This window comes from Thermobia domestica, chromosome 5, assembly GCF_964235325.1.
Source record: "Thermobia domestica chromosome 5, izTheDome1.hap1.1, whole genome shotgun sequence".
NCBI lineage: Eukaryota > Metazoa > Arthropoda > Insecta > Zygentoma > Lepismatidae > Thermobia > Thermobia domestica.
Window position 1 is genome coordinate 204,629,954 of NC_137458.1, and position 13,323 is coordinate 204,643,276.

The following is a 13,323-nucleotide window of genomic DNA, read 5'->3' on the forward strand; positions in this document are numbered from 1 at the left end:
AGGAGAAGCCTAAGATGTTATAACGAGCAATACATATTAACTAAAGTAAAATAAAACTTAATTATACAACTGGAAGAGTCTGAAACATTACGTTTCACTAGTATAAATATTATTTTAATATAACTTTTTATTTTGAAATTACTTCGGCGACTATGTTCAACGCAAAGGAACAAACCTGAATGATAGTGAGAAAGATTTAATCTAACAGAAATAATAAATAAGTACATATCATTACAAATTTTAGGTTAAAAGTTAATGCAATATATACACACTATCCTTCAGCTTATCTAGAGGTTAACGAGAGCACAAGGCCTCGGGTTCGATTCCCGGTGCGAAAGCATAAACACATTACGGTTATTCGAACACCACTTTACACTGTAGGCTCAGGTCTCATATAGCATCAAAATTGAACACGAAGGCCAACCTTTAACACACACACACACACAATGTATGTATACTAATGTATACTTAAAAAGTTTTTTTTGTAGTATGTTATAGATTACTTCTACAAGTTAAAAAAAGCACAACAAAACACATTTTAAATATGTTAGAAAAAATCAAGGAAAATGCAAATTAGTTTATAATTGGGATCAAATTTAAAGCCTACTGTATTATGGACAGTTTTAAGCACTGCAACCATCAGAATCTATACTGGGTTAGAGGGTACAATACTTCAATTTCATCTCCGTCCGAGTGATCGTCTTCACAACATAATAAAAGATAATAGATTAAAGTTCAGTTCATAGTCTTTGGAACCTAAAAACAGACTAAAAAATCCAGATATAATGTTTACACACTCGTCTAATACTCTCTCTCTCTCTCTCTCTCTCTATATATATATATATATATATATATATATATATATATATATATATATATATATATATATATGTTCATTCTTTCACTTGCTTGTTTAGACAAATATAAATTTCTTATCTCAATGAATCAACCTTTTAACTTTGAAGTATGTTTTTACTATCAAAACTTAAGATAAGATAACACAAACTTTACATTTCCATCACACATTCACATGGGAAAAACATGATGTTTTATTAAGGTTAGGATTTTCTTCAAAGAAAATCATCCTAAATTAACATCGAAAAGTTAAAAATACGATAATACTCCTACACTGAAACTCAAAATTTCACGTAGGAATTTTACTGCCGTATGTCGTCCGACTTTTTTGAGTTGGGTATTCTATTATAAAATAAATTATGGTAAGAGCTATGAGAATTAACAGCAAATGTCCTAGGCAACATACGAAAACACAAGTTTAAAATATTTATGGAGCTACTAAACATTCACACTAAAACAATCAGCTGCTCAATTACAGTTGCAAAGAGTTTCCAAATTTAGAAACTCCACTTGCTTGCATAGCAATTAGATTATCATTATTTTCGAGCAGAAAAGACTATACTCAATAATACGAATCTCGATTCCGTACTCGAAGTTGTCACAAAAGCCACGAGTACTAGACCATGAATCGGGGAAGTGACACTTTCGCTATCTCATGCTATTCGTAAACGAAATACTCAGTCATTAAATTTAAAGACATAAGTGAATTTGCAAGCCTGGAGAAACACCCGTAAAATGGAAAAAAATAAAGCAAGATAACATTATTACATCAAATAAAGGCAAGCGTTAATTACAGTAACATGAGTCAATTACATTATCAAAAGCACGGTTGGCGACGTGCAACCTTATGACCAAGAACTTATGCAGAAAAGGGGGAGATTCACCGAGAATATGTAGGTGTACCATAACGAACGAAACCTAACTATGCATGTAAGTAATTATCTGACATATGTTATTTCTTACATTAATTTAGATACTTTTTTTCTATTTCAACCGAAAAACAAAAACAATGTCAGTCAGTTAGGGTTACAAATATAGAAATTATGTACATTAAGGAACAACGAGAAATAATACAAAAATAATTAAAAACTAAAATGATCACCTTCAAAAACTACATTGAAAAATTACGGATTGTTCAACCGATAAGCTCTGGCTCAAACAAAACATAACTGATATTCCGAAATGTTAAGATCCTTCAATTTCAATGGTCCTACATAAATACTGCCTCATACTTAGTACGGTAACTAACTTACTCATCAACAAACTTTATATTTTTGTTTACAAGTAGATATTGAAAAAACAAACAAAAAAAAAATGCGTGTTCTATACTCACTTATATCGATTTGTCTTATACGAAAAGTCATTCAAAACGCCAACGTTTTCGACAAGCTACAATACACTAAAATCAAAAGCTTCTATGTGATAATTCACTTTGATGAATATGAGTACTGAACTTATGAATATGAACACACACACAATTCACACAAATCTCGTATCACATATAGAGCGAGGTTGAAACTTTAGAAATAAAGCGAAATATTTTCTTAAATACACTGAGATTATTCTACCTCATTTCAAATAATCATGATGTCCTAATATAATCATTCCTGTCATTTTGTAGCTGAAACTGACCACGCATGAGAGTTAATATATTCCTAAACGGAAGTTGGAAATGATAATATGCACAATACGGCAGGGGATCCCAGAAAACAAAAAGAGCTTCTCGTTTCTCAAGGACAGTTTGAATAAGACTGTTCAGTGAATTTACACTGGGACTAAGTAACACTTTTAACACTGTCTCGTGCATCCAATAATGTTCTTCACTACCCATCATGGGAGTGTTTGCATGATTTTGAGCAAAATGACGACAAGGTTTCCACACAGTTCTAGGATGGAGACTATTGTGACATATATAAGGAAGAGAGACACCAATTCTGCAACCTAAGGGCACCAAAGAACCACTCACTTCCGTAACAACAAACTTAAATGTAAGATGACCGCTAATAGAGCACTTAAATTTTTGAAGGAAATTTCTAATCCACTGGAGAATCTCCGCATGTTTGACGGGAATAAGTTTTCCACACTGTTGCACTCGACAAGTAACATTTGCCACTACCTGCGATTCTTTGACTGTAGTGCACGTCACAAAATGTTCTCCGTTGAGGTCCTGAACAACTACCCACGGTCGAACCTCACTTATTTCATACTGAAATTTTCTTTGCAAAAACTGTTCTTGAGAGTTAGGAAGAACTATTTCACACCTATCTCTTGAGCCAAAACGTCCAACACTAGTCATGATATATCGTCCCTCTCTGAGAATACCACAGTCATATAAGGACATCAAGTGATTCTTGGAAGAAATGCGATAATACACAGGACAAGGCAATCCTTCTTTACGTGTTCGTTCCAAAATTTCGTGGAAGTCATCCAAAATCCACACTTCTGTTGTGTTAGGACAGAATGTGGAACAACCAAGAGTTTCCAGGTGAGGTTTCGCCATAGCATCATAGTAGGCTGAGGTACTTGAAGATACAGGAATATAATATGCAATTTTTTCTCTTTCCACGATATCACACAAAGCACGAACGTAGTCAGTGGGTCTTTCCTCTGGTCGTGGAACACTATAAAATTTATGAACTGCCATTGAGAATCGTGCTAAACCAAAAAGGCCCTCAACTTCACAAACGATCACGCGGGCACCAGCACAATAGAAATTCCTCGCTAAATGCACAGCTTGAATGGTGCTTCCACAACTAATTAACACAGTTCGTTTCCTACGTGCTCTTTCCCACGCTGGTGAATGAAGCATACTGATAACGCACCTGATAATTGATAACGGAATCTGTATTATCTTCCAGAAAATCCACAACCAACCTGAGAAAATTATTGTAGGTCCAAACAACAAAAATTGACTCCACGTGAGATATAAGACTGTTGATAATAAATGTCTAATGAATCGCAAAAGAACAGCAGGATACCACCCTAGTACACGTCCTAAGAAGCGCACTTCAGGAGAAGAATTAGTATCCAATAACGGACAATTTGTGTCTATTGTACATCCTGGTCTAAATGTCGAAGTACGAGTTGGTTCAGGAGACGATGGCCCAGACAAAGGACTCTGGGAGCCAGGTCGTGCTCGGTCAGAACTTGAAACAGAACCATTGCGCTCTCGTGGCCACACTTTAGCGACAGTTTCAACAGCACAGGCCGGCATGGTCAGAAATGTCACGTTAATTGTCACTTCACTGCACTACAGCCCAGCCCTATAGTTCCATTACGCTCAGCAGACGTTCATCTTATCTTGCCAAAATGGCTGCATATCACGCACTACTAGCTCAACGATACGGATTTAACTACCAATGGTGTTCAAAATACGAGTTCTCACTTAAGTACTTGGACTCTGTTTCTCGTTCTCTGCCCCCGTCCTATGATCTCAACACGGATTTCGTCCCCTTCCCGCTGCGCGGATCTTTACAGAAAAAAAGGACAAAAATATCAGTCTTATCTTCGTTTGAAGTTCGAGGCAGGACGAACAGGTCACGGCTGAGAAAAACCACGATCATAAAGCAATAACTTTTAACTACAAATCTTAACTAAGCATCTAAGCATCCAGACAAAATTTGAAATTAAGTTAATAAATAAAAATATTCAATTTCTTACCGATTGTTATTTTCATTCTTGTTTACTGTATAGAATTTTATGTAATTCGTCCTAATGTATTAGTTATCATATTATGTTGACACTGAATGCCGTAACACAATACGAAATTAATTTTTATAATAAGGCAGACAATTAAATCACGGAGTTCTTCACTGGTGCAAACGATCCGAGTTCGATGCCAACGGGAATAAATAATACAACGTAGAACGGATTCCATAATAAAGTGCAGATTAATGTTTCGTATAACTTTGGCGCTGACAAGAAATGTGGAAATGAAAAAAAAAAAAAAATAGATGATCTATCAAGCGAAATAAATAAATACACAGTATAGCATACTCTAAAACAAGATATGTTTCTAACAGTCTTTTCTTGTTTCAGCCTTTATAAGCAAACTCTGCATCTTGAAGTAAATTTTACATTGGTGCTTAAAAAAAAATAAAAATAAATGTTCAAACATTTCATATCACGTGAGATTGATTTGGGAAGTGTTTAAATGTTTTATGATCACTGATGATTTCAGGGGGCTACGATATTCCCCCTCCCCGGGACAGGCACGTAGCCAAGGGGGGTCCGGGGGTCCGCCCCCCCCCCTTCGAGACCAGAAATGAAAAAATTAAGGAAGGATAAAACAAAATGAACTAACAAAAAGAAGGATCAGCGTTAAAAATTAAAAAGAAAACTACAGGAAGCTTTTGCTTACTCTTTCTTATGAGGAGATTTGTAAATACTTGCAATATGGTGGCGAGGTAAGTGCGTATTCTGGAAGAGTCAGGGAATTTGAAATTTCAAGAAAAGTTATGGAATTCTCAGAATTGCTACTAGTCAGGGAGATTTCAAGCTTTCGAAAGCATAAGTGCCGTTGTGTAACAGCGTGGACATTTTTAATCATAACTTTTCGTCATCGCATCCTTGCAGTATCAAACACGTTATTTCAAGGACAATTTTCTGTTGCTCCTTTAACCTGTCATTTGGAACCGACAGTAGTTGACGGAATAATAAAAACAAAAAATTATGTTGAAAGAAAGTTCTGTTAGCATTTGGTTCAACAGAGAAAGGAACGCATATATTGTAAAACTAGTTGAATATACACATGCTTCACACAGGGGCTGTATTTGGAAGTCAACGCCTGTGGGAGTATCACCATTGATCTCAGCGACCGCGGAAATTTGGATTCGACACTAATAGCTCAAGTGGCAGAGCGTTGGCTTCGCATTCTGGAGGTCGTGGCTTCGAATCTCGCTGCCTACCATCCTGACTGAGGTTTTCCAGGGTTTCCCTCAGTCCTACCAGGCAAATGCCGGAATGGCACCTACTAAACAGGCCCTGGCCGATACCTTCCCAAATCCTTTCCATTGTTAATGTTGTTGGATATTCAATGTAAAATGGCCTCTGAGCTGTATCTGGTGATTGTTAAATAAATAAATAAATAAATAAATATCGGTCATTTTCTACTACTTTTACATTTCCCGGTAAACGCCCTCCTTGAGACTCCCCTGCTTCGAATTTCGACAAAAACGTTTAACTCTGGTCTGGGGCCTGGACCAAGGTATTCGTGACTAAAATTTGGTAACTCTCGGTCAATTTGTGTGGTTCCCAAGCCGGTTCCCGTAAACGCCCCCCTGAAACCCCACTGTTTCGAAATTTGAAAAAAAAAAACGCTTCGTCTTGATCTGGGGCCTGGGCCAAGGTACCCGTGACCAAAATTTGGTAACTCTCGGTCTACTCGTCTGGTCCCCAGGCCGCACACAGACAGACAAACACACACAAAACTCTTTTTTTAAATTTATATTAGAAGATAGTTTACAAGACAGTATTCAGTAATTGAGATCATAACGAAAGGAAAATTGTTATATTTGAATAAACAGGAGAAGGACGTAAATATTGCAAAATCTTTTTCAATACTTTTTTTTATTATTATTATTTTGCTCGAAATTTCTTCATAGTTTGTAATTAAAGTACTTGCAAACATATCCTCATTTTATTATCCTAACAAACCAATATATGTTGATAGTAAAGTAGTTTAGATTGATCGAGCTCCTGGGCATTCACAATTTCATGTCACTCCCCCTCCCCTCCGTCACGAAATCCTGGCTAAACGAACCAATATATGTTCCAGTAAAATAGTTTGGAGTGATCGAGCACCTTTTTTCATGTCACAGCCCCCCCCCCTCACGAAATCCTGGCTACGTGCCTGCCCGGGGGCATTTCTTCGTTCGTGCTCAACAAGGCTAACAGTATTTTTGCCAGTACTACTTTATTCCCTGTGTATTGAAATTCTCCCTGAGGGAAATAGTCTGAAAAATTTCTTGTCTCGTCTCAATACTCCTACGGAAAACGAGAAGAGAAATACATTTTAGATTCGAGATGAGACGAGGAAACTCATAAGTCTCATGCATCAACGGATTAGATTTCAAAAATTCTTTCAATGTAACATGATCCACAATGTAAAAATTAAATTGATAAAGTGCTTATAAATACAATGAAAAAGCATTTATTAACATAATATACTTACATGTTAACGTTTTAAGATACATAATATACTGAAATTACAGATATGGTTTAAATGTAGATCTTGCAGTTTAATATTATAATCGTACTCTATTTCCAATATAATTTAATAATGAAGGTCCGAAGTTAAACCCTAATCATATGCTATTTCATTATACAAATGTTTAGGTTTAAACTATTACGCAATACCATTTAACTACTAAACTATTTAACCCATTTATATGATATTCCGGTTTTTTTTTTTTTTTTAATAAAGACATTACAATTACATCTCGCATACAAATGTTAAAATTAAGGTAGCCTATTTTCTATATGAGTTATATTTTAATGGATTGATTTTCTATAATATCCGATTAATTGCATTACATTGAGATCACAACTGCAGTCAATGTCTTAGGCCAGCTGCCGGTAGTTCTCTATTATGAACTTCTATATTTGTTCGGATGTGTACATCGATTACGGAACCTGGATAATATCGTCATATGAGATTGAGAACCAGAGAAATGTAACTCCATTTTCGTAGGTTTACAGGAGGTGGGAGAAAAGTTTTTTTTTTTTTTTTTCAAACAGATGTTGTTATAATAAGATGGTAAACACATTATTGCACAGCAGACAAGTAAATGGCAAAGTCAACTTCAATGACATTCAAATAACATTAAGTGGAGCGTTCAGAATTATGTTCATAATTGAAGCAAACAAAAATTCCATTCTCGAGTTCCTTTGGTTCTCGTACGACGAAAATATCCTGCTTAACTAATGCTAATTATATTAAAGCTATCCCCATATAGCATTTTAATTTCCTATTAGTAAAAGCAAAATTCTACTAAGACGACTTCCACAATTCAAGTACATAAATTTGCAAAAGGAGACGAGGAAAGCTTTTAGAAAAGTGAGACGAGAAGTGAGAGAAAATCTTATTTCTCGTCTCGTGAGCAACACTGTTTATAATGCCCTTTTGTTTAACTATACCTGAGATACGTTTGATTATAAGGTAAAACCTAATACTGTATGTTCTCTGGTTCTGTTCCAGCTCCTACTCGAGAAAGTACACTTGTAGGATCTACGATGAATTAGGTAACTGGATTAAACAGTTACAGCACCTTCAACTTACATTTTTAGCATATAGATTCCAATTTTAATTCTCATTTTCTTTATCATCGTTGAGCAAAAGTGGCTATCCGGGCGGCAGCCCATTTCACCAAATTCGGGAGTTAAAATGTTTCGCGACGAATGATGCCTTAAATGCTATTTCACTGATGTTTATATATTGTTGATTAGAGAACGTAACTATGGTTGTTTGTTTTTATATTTTTGAGATTACTTATTTTTCTTGTCTTAATGCCATGGTGTCTTTGTCTAGGCATCTTTTTGGAAAGTTGTTAATACGAAAAATTAGCTTCGATGTACTGTTTATCTTTCCTGAAATCATGGACACTGTTCTTTTGTTAAATTTTAATAGTCTAAAGATTTTTCTTAATCCTTAAACTTATTACAATATTTGTTGTAAGAAGTAATATTGCGTTTTAGAATTCACTCGCCCAGAAGTAATATACAGGTTGTTTCAAAACAACACTGACAACGTTTGGGAGGTGATTTCTGACACCAAGATAAGACGAAAAGTATAGATCAACCTGGGTGCACAAATGCTTCCTTTCAGAGTTATAGCTGCAGAAAACACGAAAAAATGAAGTTTAACGTTCCATACCTCCAAAACTATGGGACCTACCGTAGTCGGGTCAAGACTTCACTTAGGAACTAATATGTGTGATACAGAAAAATACATGTTTCAGAATCCTAAGGTACTCACCCAACAATTTTTATAGAAGCAGTTTGGTTACTGACATATAATTTACAGTACTCACCAACTATCTCTATAAAAACTGTTACGGAAGTACCATAGGATTCTGAAACATGGATATTTGAATAGGGCACATAGAGTCTACTAGCTCCTAAATAAAGTCTTGACCCGACTACGGTAGGTTCCATAGTATTGGAGCTATGGACCTTCAAACTTCATTTTTTTTTTCATTTTTCGGCAGCCTATAACTCCGAAAGGAAGCATTTGTGCACCCAGGTTGGTCTATACTTTTCATCTTATCTTGGTGTCAGGAATCACCTCCGAAACGTTTGAAATATCCTGTATATATTAACTATTCAGTGTTAAAATACAAGATTTTTGGTAGAAGGTATATTCTTTTGAACATCCTTTTTATACGACTATATGAAAATGGAAATACAATCTGGGTTAAACCCCCAAAAAGACGACAATTTACATTAAGGATGTGTGGTCAGCACACCAAAGATCCATCACCTACATTGCTGCTTCTTTTTAATCGGAATTCGCTACTCCTGGTAGGCTCTCTAATTGCCTTACGATACTTGGCTGACAACGAAAAAAAATTATGTGTAGCGCAGAGCCTGTGTAGTGTACCATATTGAATTCACGCCGTGAGTTATTTTAAGCTGTATCGCGCCATAGTTTGCTACACGAATCAAAGAAATCGAACCAAGCTAAAAACTGAATAGGAAAATGCGATGGATCTCTGATCTTGATCTATTATTGAAGTGGTCTATTTTTGTGTATGAAAACTGCATATCATTTTCTATTTTTCATGACAGAAAGACTCTCTTTCGATCTCACATTCAGTTTTTTCCTTCAGATTTTTTCTTGGAAGATATTGCGTATGCGTGGGCGGAATGGTCGAAATTACTCCGAAGCTTATTTACAAAAGCCTGTAGAGCTTCAAATCCCCCTTCCCTAAAACACTGAAGCCAAACTATTATTTTCTATTCGCTATGTAATACATAATGTTATAATAAAACCAGGTTTATTTCTATTCAGGATTTATTCTCCGATTCCAAAACAAAATCCTAAACAGGCCACTGTTGTCACAGAAAAGTTCTATTTTACGGATATTCCACGAAATAATAAAGATTTTTTTCGTTTGTTTCGCCCATTTTTTTTAAAGGAACGAAGAGCATGTGTATATATTCACGTGATTACTAAATAACTCTGTGAGTAATAAATAGTAAATCTTATTAGAATGCAAACACATTTAAGGTAAGCCTATTTTTTTTTCTTAAAAAAAAAGTCTCCGGGATTTCTCCAAATGAACAGCAGGCACGGAAGAAATTTTAGTTTGAACTAGGCCTAGAATCTCAAGCTTTTCAAAATATCACTTCCTTACACTAATTCGAATTTAGGCTAATCAATTACAAAACTAATTACAATTTATTCTCCGGTTATCTGTATTTTACTGCAAATATTTAATCTATTAGAATTAATATCGGATAATTTACATTTCAGAGAATTAAATGTAATCCAAGAATATTCTTATTATTTTATTTATAATACATATTAAATCATGTTGTTCTTGCAAAAGCATTCTTTATTTAAGACGAATGGATTCTTCATTGTCTTTTGAATGCATACTACTCAAGAACCTGAATTAAAAATTCTTTGCATTGTACCTATCCTTCAACAGAAATCCTCATGCAGTGGTTTAATGATGAGTTTTCTAGTTGATTTCTTACTGGTGGGCGGAAAGGACTTTCGACGGCAGCCGTTGATACAACACAGTTCATATTATCACTCATGCGCTTTTTAGTGCACTATAGCCTAGACTTAAACTCGGAATATGTCTTAATGGTGTCACACTGTTATTCACACTTCTTTATCAAGAAGTTCAGAGTTTCTATTCTTCAGAGTTTATATCTGCTTGTAAATGATCTTCATCTGTGTCACGAATACACTGACAAAAATTTATTTAGAGCTCCCTAGTGGATAAGCGGTTAACGTACGCGCCTCTGGCGTCGGAGACCCAAGTTCGATTCCCAGCGGAAGCTCATATGGTTCGGATTCCACGTTAATCAGTAGGCCTACGTCTCATATAGCCTCACTGCTGAACAGGACGTTAAACTCAAAATCAACTCAACTCAACTAACAAAAATTTAAAATATTTGACTCTTTTTATTAGCTGAATACGATCAAAACTTTCAAAACAAGGAACATAAGGAAACCAAACATACTGTGTCTCTATTAAATTTTCTGTCCAACATGTAAGATCGGCCACACATTGACCAAAGGGCAGGAGAGCCGAGCAGAGCTATAATACTGTAAGCCAGGCCCGTAGCTAGCCTTATTTATTAGGAGGGACAGAAATGAAAACCGAGGGAGCAATGACAAAGACATCAAAGAACATCATAAAATTCTATATTTATTTACTATTTACAAACTCTGGTTTTATACTTGAATTATCGAAACTGTAAATTTTTGTTTCCTGTTTGTGTGTTTAATACAAGCTCTTTACGAGATACTCTGTTTTATATTAATAATTAAAATTAAAGTATTTATCTTTTAAACATTAGAACAAAATTATATTACAGCAATTTTAGATTATATCAATACAAAATAGAAGTATGTTTTATTCAACGTTTGCACTCAATTTTCTAAATTTCAAAATAAGAGAGAGACTACAGTTTATTAATATTCATAAGTAACGTTGTGGACTATGCTACTGTTGTATGAAAGTGCACCTTGTATCCTTGGATGCTTGTCATGGTTGCAGTTTCAAATTCTTAAAATGGGTCAAGGCAACGAAACAAACATAATTTTCCACAGAAATGAATAGAATTCGCAAAGTTGAATTTACTCTGGTAAACATAATTGCAAGAATTTCATTGTTTTTTGTCAGTTTAAAAATTCTCTTTGGTGTTATTTTTTAGATGGGACAAATTAGTCTAGCCCCTCCCTGGCTACGAGCGTGCTGTAAGCAAAGCAACAAAGCCTCGTACCGCGTATTCATTCGAGCACGTGTTAGATAAAAGCCTCTCTAAACATTATGATTCGGACACACGGTCAATGCTCTCAGACCTCTCTCGTCGATTACGTGTTGTTTGCCACAACATTGTTCTCTCTGATTTATCTTATAATCGTGAAAATTTATACAAAATCCACGCCTAAGCTGAAGATTGTCAGATGATTATATTACAACAATCAAATATATTATATTTATAAACAAATGCATGCAATACAAACAGTCAAAAGCACGTTATTGGGTTACTTCGCTATCGGCTGCTAACGCCACAATTAAATTTATTCAACTTGAGTTCAAGCACTTGAGATAATCATTTGTGTGCTTAGAAACTCACGAAATGCATTTTGAAAATTTATATAACGTACAATTTGTGTGTTTGAATGTGTACCAAACATTGAGCCTACGGAGCCTAAGTATACGAGTATTATCAGGATCACCCATAAGTAGGGGTAGCAATCCGGACAAATGGGGACCTGGATCTTTAGGAGGGGTGTAATATTTTCTTTCTTTTAATATTTCATAACTTCCCCACGGATTAAGTTAAACACAATTAAATTTAAAAATATGGATTTAGCAATCTTGTATACACCTTTGGCGAGGAAGGAAATTTAGACTATTGGTAATACAAACATTTAGTAGCTCTTGTACTGTTACTTGGTATTTTCAAGCCCTCAGAGATTATTAAAATCACGGGTGGGCAATTCTTTCATAGCCTTTCTGAAACAAGTTGGAGTGTGCACGAAATGGAATGGATTTGAGTTAAGCGTTCCATTCAGCAGCAGATTATAGGAGACCTTGACCTACCGGAACACATGGAATCCGAACCAAATGTTTCGCCGGTAATTGAACCCGGGACCTCCAAACCTAAGGCGAGTACGTTACCCACATAGCCACAAGGGAACTTTTGCACTAATTGAAGCAATCAAACCTATAGCAGAAGTAAACGGGCAGATCACATTTCTCTTAGTCCGAACAATTAATTCTCTCGGATGTTTGAAGGGAAAGTTTAGAACATACATGTAAGAAGTTGAATCCTGCAATCGAAACGTATTTATCTCAGTAGTGCCCACCCCCTCATGTCCATGACGCCCCCCCCCCTCAACTGGCTATCCGTAGGTGTTCTTCCATGAAAAAAAAAACTTTCGATTAATTTTTACATCCTCTCAAACATATTTATATAGATTTTAACCCCCCCAAATATTTCAATGACGCAGTTTGCGTCATAGCCCCCCCTTGTGGGCACCCCTGTTTATCTGATATTAAAACACTCTCAGCAGAAACCAAAGAAGAAAAATTTAAGATATTGATTTATTGATGTAATCATACACAAGATCGTATCTCAGATGGATTCTCCGTGTGCAGAAATGAGAAATATTTCGCAACTTTTCAAGCTTTCTCAGACTTGACACTTTGGATGACAGTGATCCAATCAAGAAATTAATTACAATCTATTTTGATGACCTACGTTATAATTTTGTCAAAG

The 13,323-nt window shown here is 35.5% G+C and overlaps 2 protein-coding genes across 3 annotated transcripts in view; both read right to left on the reverse strand.

The window, feature by feature from the left end:
* Root (ciliary rootlet coiled-coil, rootletin) overlaps positions 1 to 13,323 on the reverse strand; it is a 533,338-nt gene that overhangs the window by 453,551 nt on the left and 66,464 nt on the right. The window lies entirely within an intron of this gene.
* LOC145686355 (uncharacterized) lies at positions 952 to 4,235 on the reverse strand. The gene has a single exon (XM_081759609.1). It carries the CDS (start codon positions 4,067 to 4,069, stop codon positions 2,438 to 2,440), a length of 1,632 nt encoding a protein of 543 aa, XP_081615735.1. The 5' UTR covers positions 4,070 to 4,235; the 3' UTR covers positions 952 to 2,437.